We start from the raw sequence: 13,192 nt of genomic DNA, 5'->3' as shown, positions 1-13,192 counted from the left end.
CGACGAGACACTGGTGTGAGGACAGACACACGGACCGACGAGACACTGGTGTGAGGACAGACATACGGACCGACGAGACACTGGTGTGAGGACAGACATACGGACCGATGAGACAGTCATGTAAGGACAGACATACGGACCAACAAGACAGAATTTGGAGTCTAGGAATGGATCCATACATTTATGGTTAATGGATTTTTGACCAAGACAATTCAATGGAGAAAGAATAGTCTTTTAAACGGTGTTGGAAAAACTGAGTATCTACATACAAAAGAATGAAGCTGGACCTTTGCCTCAAACCATATATAAAAATTAAGTCAAAATGGATCAAAGGCCTAAATATAAGAGCTTCAAGTATAACTCTGAAGAAAACATATGGATAAAATCTTCATGACCTTGATTTAGCTGCGGCTTCTTAGAAATGACACCAAAAGCCACAAAAGAAATAATAGATAAATGAGATTTTTGTCTTCATCAAAATCATAAGTCTTTTGTGCATCAAAGGACATTCTTGAGAGGGTGAAAAGATAACCCAAAGAATGGGGAAAAAATTGCAAATTATATATAATAAAGCTCCAGTATCCAGAACATATAAGGAGCTCTTACAATTCAACAATGAAAACACATATAGCTCAATTTTTAAAATGGTCAAAATACTTGAATAAACATTTCTTCAAGGAAGATATACATACATACATTTATTTATTTATTATTTTTTGAGATGGAGTTTTGCTCTTGTGGACAGGCTGGAGTCCAATGGCACAATCTCAGCTCACAGCAACCTCTGCATCCTGGGTTCAAGCAATTTTCCTGCCTCAACCTCCCAAGTAGCTGGGATTACAGGCAGGGGCCATTATGCCAAGCTAATTTTTGTATTTTTAGTAGAGACGGGGTTTCACCATATTGGGCAACCTGGTCTCGAACTCCTGACCTCTGGTGATCCACCCAACTTGGCCTCCCAAAGTGCTGGGATAACAGGCATGACCCACCAAACCCGGCCCATTTATTTTTTATTATTTATTTTGAGATGGAGTCTCACTCTGTCACCCAAGCTGGAGTGCAATGGTGCTATCTCGGCTCACTGCAACCTCCGCCTCCCGGGTTCAAGCAATTCTCTTGCCTCAGCCTCCTGAGTAGCTGGGATTACAGGTGCCCACCACCACGCCTGGCTAATTTTTGTATTTTTAGTAGAGATGGGGTTTCACTGTGTTGGCCAGGCTGGTCTCAAACTCCTGCCCTCAGGTGATCCGCCCGTCTCAGCCTCCCAAAGTGCCGGGATTACAGGCGTGAGTCACCACACACCTGGCCCAAGAAAGATATACAAATGGCCCACAAGCACATGAAAAGAGGTACAACATCTTTAGTCAACAAGCAAATTCAAATTGAAACCACAATGAGATGCCACTTCACACCCACCAGCATGGCTGTAATTAAAAAAACAGAAAATAACAAGTATTGATGAGGATATGTAGAAATTGGAACGTTCATACATTGCTGGTAGGAATGTAAAATGCATCCACTGTGGAAAAGTCTGGCAGCTCTTCAGTATGTTAAACACAGAATTACAATATGAGCCAGAAATTCTACACCAAGGAATATACCCAAAGGATTTGAAAACCAGGGTTCAAACAACAACCGTACACAAAGGTTCATACTGTCACCATCCGCAGCAGCCAAGAGGAGAACAACCCAAACGTCCGTTGCCTAAAATATGGACACACAAAACCTGGTACACACGTACAACTGAGTGTTATCCTCCCGTAACGAGGAACGGAGCCCTGATACACGCCACAGCACAGAGGAACGTTAAAACATTACACAAAACCTGGTACACATGCACGACTGAGTGTTATCCTCCCGTAACGAGGAACGGAGCCCTGATACACACCATAGCACAGAGGAACGTTAAAACATTTCGCTAGCGCCGGGCGCGGTGGCTCACACCTGTAATCTCAGCACTTTGGGAGGCCGAGGCAGGTGGATCACGAGGTCAGGAGATCGAGACCATCCTGGCTAACACGGTGAAACCCAGTCTCTGCTAAAAATACAAAAAATTAGCCGGGCGAGGTGGCGGGCACCTGTAGTCCCACCTACTCGGGAGGCTGAGGCAGCAGAATGGCGTGAACCCGGGAGGCAGAGCTTGCAGTGAGCTGAGATCACGCCACTGCACTCCAGCCTGGGCAACAGAGCGAGACTCTGTCTCCAAAAAAAAAAAAATTTCTTTTTGCTAAATGAAGCCAGTTACAAAAGAGCACATGTAACCTTACTCCATTCATATGAAACGTCCAGAATAGGCAAATCTACAGAGACAGAAAGCAGATGAGTGGTCGCTGGGGACAGAAGAACTGGTGTGCCACTGCAGAACACCACAGACTGGGTGGCAGAAGGGGTTTTTCACAGTTCTGGAGGCTGGGAAATCGAAGAGTAATGCTCCAGCAGAGTCAGTGTCTGGTGAGGGCCACTTCCTGGCTCACACAGGTGCCTTCTCCCTGTGTTCTGACAGAGCAGGAGGGGTGAGGGAGCTCTGTGGGGCCTCTTTTATAAGGGCCCTAATCTCATTCATGAGGCCCCACCCTCATGTCGTAATCACCTCCCAAAGTTCCCACCTAACATCATTCTAATACTGTCACCACAGGGGTTTCAAATACGAATTTGCGGGGAGGTGGACAAAGAGATTCAGATCATAGTAGTAAATCCCTACCCAAGAAGAAGAAATTTTAGGTCTACTAGGTTCTTTCTTTCCTTTCTTTCTTTTCTCTTTGTCTTTCTTTCTCCCCTCCCTCCCTCCCTCCCTCCTTCCTTCCTTCCTTCCTTCCTCTCTCTTTCTCTCTCTCTCTCTCTCCTTTTTGAGATGGAGTCTTGCTCTGTCACCCAGGCTGGAGTGCAACGGCATGATCTTGGTTCACTGCAACATCTGCCTCCTGGGTTCAAGCAATTCTCCTGCCTCAGTCTCCCAAATAGCTGGGATTACAGGCATGTGCCACTACAACTGGCTAATTTTTGCATTTTTTGGTAAAGATAGGGTTTCCCCATGTTGTCCAGGCTGGTCTTGAACGCCTGACCTCAAGTGATCTGCCTGTCTTGGCCTCCCAAAGTGCTGGGATTAGAGTTGTGAGCCACCGCGCCTGGCCTCTACTAGGTTCTTAATAAGTGGCAGACCCAGTTACCACTAGGATAATTTTTGTCAGTATTTGAACAACAAGAAACTGTTTCAGTATGTAAGTTGATAAGAAACCACGAGTTATAGTCTAATAATCTAAGCATGTTTACTTACCGCCTCGGGGAGAAGGAGAATCGTGCCCCCCAATGATCACGTGGACACCAGAATCTTCCAGTTTCACTCTCCATTTTTCAATGATAGCCCCAGACTTGTCCTGAAAGCAGAACGCTGGCAGGTCAGGAAACTGCCCTCAGAACAGTCAACCGTTGCTGACACTGGGGCTGAGTCACCCGACAGGAAGTTGATACAAACCTTACTGGCATCATTGAAAACAGACAGCTCCATCGTGCCTTCAAAGTCCTGCTGCAAAACAGACCTCAAACATTCATCCAGCCATGGTTCAGCATTGTGGACTGGGAGGATAATAGACTGGAATTCAAAAAAAATGGATTAATAGAAGTGTGTAAACTTAGTTCCCTTTCCATGGCTCTAATTTACCTCCCCTTCACCATCCGCACATATGCCGTGACAAACAAAAGGTGTCCACTCCTTCTCTCCAGGCTCTTAACATGCTCATAAGATTTTTTATGCCTTAGCTTTCCCTGAACTGCCTTCCATATGCTTTTGAAAGGGGGAAAAAAAAACTGGAAGGACTTTGGGAGGCCGAGGCGGGTAGATCACGAGGTCAGGAGATAGAGACCATCCTGCCTAACACAGTGAAACCCCGTATCTACTAAAAATACAAAAAATTAGCCAGGCATGGTGGCAGGCGCCTGTAGTCCCAGCTACTCGGGAAGTTGAGGTAGGAGAATGGCGTGATCCTGGGAGACGGAGGCTGCAGTGAGCTGAGATCGCGCCACTGCACTCCAGCCTGGGCGACAGAGTAAGACTCTGTCTCAAAAAAAAACAACAAAAAACAAACAAAAACAAAAACAAAAAAAAAACTGAAAGGCATCAAACTGTTCCCAATTCAATGGTAAATCATAAGTTTTCCAATGACTGATCAGAAACATCATTTTGGTTGAAACAAGTATCTGGGTATCTTCCAACCCACTCACGGAAATAACTGGTTGGTCATTTTCTAGGTGGAATAAGCATTTCAGCAAACCATGTTAGAAAATCTGCAACAAAGTAACCCCTTTAAGTAACCCCTGGCCCACAAAAAACAATGTTTTAACAAAGTATCGGGCAGGCGGTGTTCAGAGAACCGAGCTGAGCAAACGGGAGTCCTGAGGTCCATCTCTGGATTCCTCTGTTCTGCCTTCGTTTCGGGCTGACTTGGTACTAGCATTATCCTTTTCTCATGAAGCCCAAAACAAAAACTTCTAAAGTGGGATGGAGCAAAACCAGTGAAACCCAATGCCAACAAAACAACTGACTTAACAGGAGTTAGGCCTTAATTTTATACATTATAACATTAAGTGATACAGAGCAATACTCAGATATTAGTCTGTCCTCACCCTTAATTTATATCCAGAAAGGAAAAGTTGAAATTGTGTTGAAAACACAATTTAGTCAAGTTCTTTATAAATGAAACCTCACTCTATCCCTTCCTGGACTTAGTTTATATGAATAAAACAAGTTCTGGCTGGGCGCAGTAGTTCACGCCTGTAATCCCAGCACTTTGCGGGTCCAAGGCGGGTGGATCATCTGAGGTCAGTAGTTCAAGACCAGCCTGACCAACATGGAGAAACCCCATCTCTACTAAAAATACAAAATTATCCTGGTATGGTGGTGCATGCCTGTAATCCCGGCTACTCAGGAGGCTGAGGCAGGAGAAACGCTTGAACCCGGGAGGCAGAGGTTGCGGTGAGCCGAGAGCGCGCCACTGCACTCCAGCCTGGGCAACGAGAGTGAAACTCTGTTAAAAAATAAATAAATAAATAAAACGAGTTCCCTAATTTATTTACAAATTTACCTTAGTTTGGATTTACTTAAAGGAAAAGAAGGAAATAATTTTTCTCAAGATCTACAAAATATAATGCTTCTATCAAAGATAGATCTTGATTAATCAGTCCCCAATTTTAGTAAGACTGGAATAAACAAGAAAAAAGGCTGGAATTAAAAAACAACAACAACAAAAACAAGAAACATGCTGAGCCTTTGGGCGACTGCTGATCCTACACCTCTGTGGTTGTTCACTGCATCAGTCTATTGGCTGGGTCTGAACCCCGAGGCCCTCTGCTTCTGCCTCTCCCGGCAGCATGGGGAAAGTGTCTGGGACTTGTGGGCAGGTTTTCAGGGCAGGTGTTAGGGTAAGTGCTGGGCACATAGGCAGGTGTGTGGGCACTGAGCAGGTTGCGGGTAGGTGTGTGGGATATGCAGTCAGGTGTGCAGGGCAGGTGCATAGGCAAGGGTAGGGCACGGGCATGTATGCAGGACGCAGAGCAGGTGTGTGAAGCAGGGGTGCAGGCACAAGACAGGTATGTGGGTCATGGGCAAGCGTTCCGGGAATGTGTGAGGGCAGATGTGTGGGGCACGGGGTTGTGTGGGGGCACACGGACAGGTGTGCAGGCAGGTGTGTGGGGCATGGGGAGGTGTGCGGGTGCGGACAGCGTACAGGGTGTGGGGCAAGTCTGCAGACCAGGTGTGTGGAGCGCAGGACAGGTGTGCAGACCAGGTGTGTCGGGTGCGGAGGCGAGGCAGGTGCGCGGGGCACGAGTGTGGGGTGTGGGGCAGGTGTGCAGGCTTGGGGCAGGTGCGCGGGAGCGAGGCAGGTGAGGCGGGAGCGAGGCAGGTGTGCCGGCGCGGGGAAGGAGCGCGGGGCAGGCAGGCGGGCGGGGACGAGGTAGGTGGGCCGTCCGTCCACCCCACGACCAGGTGAGGGAGAACTGGGAACTGCCTGAGCTCCTAGCCCCAAAGCTTCAAAATCATAACGAGGAAGGTCGGTGAGGAGGCAGCGTTCGCGGGACTGGGAGCAGGAAGCGCAGCCGGAGCTGCAGATCTCGGCCGCGCCCCGTGGGCTCCAATCCCGAGCGCCCCCGCACGCGCAGCCGCGCTCGCCCGCAGGGCCTAAGGGCTGCTCAGGGTGGAGGCCCCGGAGGCGAGCCCGAGAGGCGGTGCGGGGCTGCGGACCCCGGAACGGGAGAGGCCTGGAGGGCGGGGTGAGGGACGCGAGGACCCAGGCTGAGCGGCGGGACGCCCTCCCCGATGGCACCTACCACGTGGGGCTGCATGGCCTGGCGCTCCTCCGACGCCCCGCCCACGCCGGCTGCGCTTGCCCCGCCGCTTCGGCCTACGGCGCCTGCGCAGGCGGCACCAGGAGGCGGGTCTGAGACCAGACAGCCTCCGATTGGTGCAGAGCGGCGTCCATCGGGATGGACCTGCCCGAGGGGCGGGGTAGGGGCGGGGCTGCTAGGCGTGGGGCGGGGCCGGGAGGTCGCGGCCTCCGCCTTCCGCACTGGGCCACGCCCCGGCCCCGGGTCACCTCTGGGGCCTCCTCCTTGTCCGTGGAAGCCTCCTGCCCTCCCCTCGGGCGGGCGTCCCAATCTCTGGTCCCCAGTAGACGCCGCCGCGGGGAAGGTGGGGCTGTGCGAGGGCGCCGCGCTGCAAACCCAAGCCAGGCGGCCTGGAGGTTGCTGTAAAGCCTCAAACGAGGCTGATGTGTAAAAGAGTCGTTGCATTTCACCCGGGCTGTGCCACCTGACCGGGAAGGACGAGGGGAGTGGGGACAGCAGGGCGTGCAGGACACGCGACGGCCCCAGGATGGGGGTGAGGGGTGAGGCCCTGACCCCACCGTGAGGTCCTCCAGGAGGAGGGGTGCCCAAAATGAGGTCCTGACCCCACTGGGAGGTCCCCCAGGGGGAGGGGTGCCCAGGGTTAACTCCCCTAGGAGGAGGGGTAGCCGGGAATGAGGCTCTGACCCCATCGTGAGGTGCCCCAGGAGGAGGGGTGTCCAGGAGTGAGGCCCTGAGCCCACCAGGAGGCCCCCCAGGAGGAGGGGTGCTCAGGAGTGAGGCCGTGACCCCACCAGGAGGCCCCCCAGGAGGAGGGGTGCCCGAGGAAAGACATGAGCCCAGTGGCTCCAGGTACCCTCCACCTTTGCCCTCATTTCCACCTCCCCATGCAGCCTTGGGAACTGCTGGGAATCCGGAGAAGGCGGCCAGAATCTGGAGGAGCTTGGAGGTGGCCTTCCCGGCCGGGAACACAGGCCAGGCCCCATCTGTATCTAACCTTGTACTGGAGGAGCACAGAGCGGATATCTCCAGATGTGAGTCCTGAACGCGCGGCCGGGAACCCCAGCAGTCCTGAACTTGTCAGGGGAGCGGCCTGCCATGAGAGGTCTCCCAGGCGGCTGTAAGGCCTCTGGAACCTCCCTGCTTGGAGGAGGTTGACTGGGGACAGGGCCGTGGGGTCAATCAAAGGGACTGCTGCCATTAGCCCTGTGCTGCCTGCACACAGAGATTAAGCCCACTTGTGATTTGTTCCAGCTGATCTGAAGTAATGAGTAATTCACAATTAATGAGCACGGCTGTACGCAGCCCTTCCTGGACAAATCCTTGACTGTGTAAAACTAAGATTGAATGCAAACCATTCTGTCAATTAACCGTTACAACAAAGCCAAACTTCTGTTAAGCATCACTTCGTAGATGATTCTTTTTCCTTAAATTGCCTCCTTGTCTGCAAAGCCTGTTTTGCAAGTGGAATGCTTAAGTCACATGAGTGAAAATGCAGCCTTATTTACACTTTAGCAAAAGCAACCTGAGAATTTGCTTCCAAGGACCTCATGTTCTCCAGAGGTTGGGGTACGAGGAGTCACTTCATTGTAAAGGACTCGGTAAAAAGTAGCCCTGTAGCTGCCAGAATGCACTGTAGGCTCATGACAAGGTGGTAAGGGCCAGAGGTGAGGGGCCACAGATGGCTTCTGCACCTCCACAGCACACGGTATCCAGAACTAGGCTGGCCTCCCACCTTCCTTCCTGCACATTTCCTGCTGCCAGAAATTTGCTTTTCACTGACTTCCCCCTAATTCAAATTTGATTAGAATCTCCTCTTTGGGAACATTCAAAGTGCCAAGGTGCATTTCAGAAATGCAAGGTTGCAGGGGCGGGGTCCTGAAATCCAAGGGTGGTGGGGCCTGAGATCACTGCCCTGGCAGTAGGGAGATCCTCAGGGAGAGGCCGGCAGAGGGCCTGGACCGAAGGCACTGACACCCTACCCTGGAGAGGCACAGGACGGGGGGCCTGGGACCTCAGAGCTGGCTGGGTTGAGGTTGTGTGGTCTTCATTCAGAGGGAAGTGAGGTGGTGAGGAAAGATGAACAGCGTCATGTGGGCAGCAGCGGAGGAAGTGACACAAGATGCCCCACAGCTTTGGGTTCACTGAGTGGGCAGTTATATTTATTTATTTTATTTTATTTTTGTAGAGATGGGGTCTCGCTGTTGCTCAGACTGGTCTCGAGCTCCTGGCCTCCCAGACTGCTGGGATTACCAATGACAGCCATTGCAGATGACCAGTTTTCTTTATTTTTAATTGTTTATGCAAAAGTTTTGGTGAATACTGGCTATATGGAGAGGCCTCAGTACCAATTGCCAGGGGCCTGGAGTAGGTGCAGTGGTCTCAATGTGTGTGTCCCCCCAAACAATATGTTGACCCCAACCCCCAAGGTGATATGGTTAGGAGATGGGGCTTTAAGCAGGTGACTGGGCCGTGAGGGCTCTCCTCTCAAGATGGATGGGTGCCCCTCTACCAGACTTGAAGGAGCCTTTGTGTCCTTCCTCCATGTGAGGACCCGTAGAAGGTGCTATCTCTGGGGAACAGGTTGTCACCAAACACCAGATCTGCTGACGCCTGGATCCGACTGGTGACTATTCCTCTGGGGAACAGGTTGTCACCCAAACACCAGATCTGCTGGAGCCTGGGATCCCTGGACTTGTTGGCCTCCAGAATTGTGTGCAGCACATTTTTGTTGTTTATTCATCACATGGTCTGCGGCATTTTGTTACAGCAGCACAAATGGACCAAGACCCCAGGTCTCCAAATCGAGGAACTGCACAGCAGCCCGTCAGTGCTGGGTGGGAAGGCAGAGATTCCCTGCAGGTCTGCACAGACGGTGTTAGACTTGGGGGACACTGGGTCCCCAGTAAGAATGATTCTGCCATGAGTGCAGCTAGTGAGGGCTGAGTTCAAGCCTGAAAGATGAGAGCCAGATGGGTTCCTGAGACAGCCTGATCCCCAAGACCTTCGTGTGCCGTCTCCAGAGGGGATGAACCTCAGCAGACCTGGTTCGACCTCCCTTAGGCAGTGGGTGCTGCCTGGAGGTCAGGGTTGTTTGAGACTGTACGAGGCTGCGCGTGGTGACCACAGCACCCCCATAACAAAGCAGCCCACGAGGGCAGCCGGGCTGTTCGGCCGTGTGCACTGAGGTCATCTCTTCTACTCTGTCTCAGGTATTTAAAGGCTGACTGTGACTCACCATGTGGATTTAATGTCTCATCGAGGAGTTGCAGCCCATGCTTTTTAAAAAGGTAATCTACAAAAAATAAATGAAAAGGTCTCCAGGACAGTAGACCAAGTGCGGATGTGGTCCCTCGAGTTCCATTTTTTAGTGGCCCACATTCCTAGGATTCAGACCCGTTGGGGATTCGAATGGCACAGGAAAACCCTATGGCGATTCAGGGGGATGATGGTGAATCGGGGGTGGGTGTACTGGACGGGAGCTCTGGGGGCGACGGAAGGAAAGTCAAGCCTGTGAATTGCAGAGCCTGGACAGAGAAGTCGAGGTGATGGCATTCTGCAGATCCGTGAAATTCTATGACATGTCAGAGGGAAGGGACAGCCCCATGTGGCCCCTTGAAGGAACCAAGGCCCTGCCCAGCGCCTTGCACAAGGTGGCAATCAGTGTTGGCTCCACCAACCTGTACCCTCAGGCCTTCTGGAAAGAGGAGATCCGACTGGCTGAGCCTCTCCAAACTTCCAAGCACTGCAGATACCTCATTCAAGCCCAGTGCTGCATGACTGAACTGAAGCCAGAGTCTGCTTTCCTTCCCAGGCCTGCAGGAAGGGATGAGGTTCCTGTCACAAGAAGCGTTCTGTGATCAGCCAGGCAGATGCTGGCTGTGGATTCTAGGGGAGCATCGAGTACCAGGGACAATGTTTGCTTGGATTTCCCCGTCCCGCCCGAGCCCAGAACGCGGAGCCGGAGTCAGGGGCTTGTACATGGAGCGTTTCATGCCCAGGAGGCTGGGGCAGGGGCCGGGAAGGAGCGAGCGGGCCAGGACCAGCGTCCTGTGCTGAGGGCCGCGTTGAGGGCCGGACCCTGGACCTCCACAAGCCTGGAGAATTTTCCCTCTGAGCAGTGAGGAGCCTCTGCTTGTTGTCAGCTGGAGGTGCTCCTCAGGGCATTTACTCCCCTGGCCCTGGGGGGGTGACTACAGGATCCCACAGGTGTCCCGAGGCCTGAGGCTCTTCTCACAGCGGAGGCCGCTCTCCAGAAACTGGAGTTAGGACCCGGAGGGTGGGACGGGCTGACTCAGAGGAGCGGGCTGTCAGGCTGGCAGGAGGAGGAGACTTGCAATGAGACTGAGCCTCACCTCCAGGGACGGCCTCGTGAGCTGGAGCTGCCCTGCTGCACACTCAGCACTCGAGACGGGTTCGGAGGTGATCTAAGCCCACAGCTCTTCAAGTCTGGAGAGAATCTGCGGTGGGTGGCAGGTGCCTGCGGACACTGAGTGGTGCAGCCCCAGTCACGCTCAATGTGGGGCCACCTGTGTTAGCAGCTGACGTGGACAAGAAAGGCCTGTGCTGAACAATGTTCCTTGTTCAATGAGACGCTCTCCTAAACAGGAGCGGAAGGCGTCTCATGGGGGCTGCAAGCAAGATTTATGGAACTCACTCTCATGAGATATGCAACGTTTTTCACACGTGGGAGAAAGGTCTGGGATCGACTGGTGCCTGAGAGAATGCTGAGGATAAATGGGAAGCAGGACATTCCAGGGCACCTCTGCGTCTTGCATGAGACCTTGTGAGGGCCCCGTGGTGCCCCTGACATCACTGTCAAAGCTGGAGCCGCCCCCGCATCCGCCTCGGCCTCCCTCGGGCGTCCTCCCCAGATGGCCCTGTCAGCTCACATGAAAGACAGCTGCTGAGAAGCAGGTGTGATGCCAGGCCGTGGGAGCAGCCACATCTGGACAGGGCGTGAAGCCAGTCCAGGGGCCACACTGGGACCTGCTCTCAGCTCTGCCACGTCCTGGCCAAGTGGCCCTGGCATGCCAGCCATGGTGCCCACAGAGGCATCCATTCCTCATGGCAGAGTGGAGGCAAAAGTCCACTTTGGCCGATGCGGGCGAGACGCCTGGCCGACCTGGGGAGCCGCACCACCCCTCCCCACATTGCGCTGCTGACTGAGGGGTGCTCAGTGCCACGGCTTCACACAGTCAGTGCACAGACATGACCGCCGGCCTGAGAAGCCGCCACGTGCACCTGGCCCACCAAGTCGGCAGGGAGGCGGGGCGGTGTTGGCGTGGATCACCGAAGGAGCTGGCTGCCCAGCCATCCCCGTGACTGGATGGAGTCCTCAAACATTCCTGTGCATCCTCTCTGGGATGGGATCGGTGCCAGGGCCCCGGGTAGTTTGCAAATTGCAGGTCGTGGCTGTTATACCAGGGGTCAAGGGGTCAGTACACTGGGCTCTAACTGGCAATTCCTAAAAATAAAATCTGAGTCTGTCTCATATAGTAAGAGCTGCACTGATTTGTAAAGCTTGTGTTGGTTTTGCACGTTCTATGCCAGAGTGCGCTGGACCGAGATAGAAAGCGCATTTCTCACTGTGGTGCCTGCCACAGTCTAGAGGGAAAGATGAGTCCATAGTTCTAATGTGGGGTGGCGGGTGCTGTCTACACAGGGAGTCCTAAGAGCCCACGTGGGACATGAGAGGGGCCGGAGAGGCTGGGGCAGGGGAGCCCAGGCCAGGCCTTGAGAACAAATATAGGTTATTCAGCTACTAAAGGTGCAGGGCTCAGCCCGAAGTCCCTGGTGACCCAAAGAGGACGGTGTGAGTCTGACGCTGCTGCAGAAGGCGGGGCTCACAGCAGGCTGCTGGGGCACCATTGCTGGGGGAAGGCCCTGTCCCCAGCGCACATGTAGACGGCCCTTCAGAACCTGCGCAGCAGACAGTGTGGCCAATGCAGCTGCACCCTGACCTGGTCCCCTGTGCCGTGCCCAGCAAGGAAGATGCCCCTGCCCAGCCTGTCCATGCACCCTCCGGAGGCTGTCAGCTGCCCAAGACCCACACTGGCTCTTGCAGGCTAGAGGAGAGTTCAATGGCCATTTGGGTCCTGTCCCTGTGGAAACACCGACTTTGGGTACCAAAAGCCTGAATGTACAAATTCATGGAGCATGACCTGCCTGGTGCCAGTGGGTCTTTGCATTCTTCTGGTGCCCTCTGAACTCTTAGGCCCCTGTTCTGGCAGACTTGGCCCAAGCACCCCCAGGTAGGAGGCACAACCCTGATCCCAATGCCCAAAACCTGCTCCACACACCTGAGGTACCTCCTGGGCATCCCACACCAGGACAGGCCTGGAGGCTTCCAGCCACTGCCACCCGGCACACCCAGCACCTGCAGATCCACCACCTTAAAACCCACCTCTACTGCCCCGTGCCACGGTCCCTGCAGGGCCAGGCCTGCCTGGCACATCCACCTCTGGGTCTCCCTGCCTCACCTTCTTGCGTATCCACAGTGAACAGGGCCATCTTTCCAAAATGCAGGTCTGGCCGGGCATGGTGGCTCATGCCTATAATCCCAGCACTTTGGGAGGCCGAGGCAGGTGGATCACATGAAGTCAGGAGTTCGAGACCAGCCTGGCCAACATGGTAAAACCCCGTCTCTACTAAATATATAAAAATTAGCAGGATGTGGTGGCACATGCCTGTAATCCCAGCTTCTTGGGAGGCTGAGGCACGAGAATTGCTTGAACCTGGGAGGCGGAAGTTGCAATAAGCCGAGATCTCACCACTGCACTCCAGCCTGGGCAACACAGCAAGACTCTGTCTCAAAAACAAACAAAATGCAGATTGAATCCAGGCTCAGCTGGTG

The 13,192-nt window shown here is 53.3% G+C and overlaps 1 protein-coding gene across 1 annotated transcript in view; it reads right to left on the bottom strand.

Annotated features, from left to right (window-relative positions):
* The window catches only part of LOC108520856 (UDP-GlcNAc:betaGal beta-1,3-N-acetylglucosaminyltransferase-like protein 1), a 111,511-nt gene extending 98,662 nt beyond the window's left edge, over positions 1 to 12,849 (bottom strand). Inside the window, exons 1-8 of the mRNA XM_017860398.1 lie at positions 12,819 to 12,849; positions 11,229 to 11,284; positions 10,244 to 10,391; positions 7,334 to 7,494; positions 7,193 to 7,241; positions 6,322 to 6,404; positions 3,473 to 3,589; positions 3,275 to 3,374 (exon numbers count right to left, since the gene is read on the bottom strand). Of these exons, the coding sequence (XP_017715887.1) occupies positions 3,275 to 3,374; positions 3,473 to 3,589; positions 6,322 to 6,404; positions 7,193 to 7,241; positions 7,334 to 7,494; positions 10,244 to 10,391; positions 11,229 to 11,284; positions 12,819 to 12,849 (745 nt within the window). The remainder of the gene's footprint in view (positions 1 to 3,274; positions 3,375 to 3,472; positions 3,590 to 6,321; positions 6,405 to 7,192; positions 7,242 to 7,333; positions 7,495 to 10,243; positions 10,392 to 11,228; positions 11,285 to 12,818) is intronic.
* Positions 12,850 to 13,192: the final 343 nt, after the last annotated feature.

The sequence above is a fragment of the Rhinopithecus bieti genome, unplaced genomic scaffold (assembly GCF_001698545.2).
Source record: "Rhinopithecus bieti isolate Rb0 unplaced genomic scaffold, ASM169854v2 scaffold_56100, whole genome shotgun sequence".
Taxonomy (NCBI): domain Eukaryota; kingdom Metazoa; phylum Chordata; class Mammalia; order Primates; family Cercopithecidae; genus Rhinopithecus; species Rhinopithecus bieti.
This window is presented reverse-complemented; position numbering and strand designations above follow the sequence as displayed.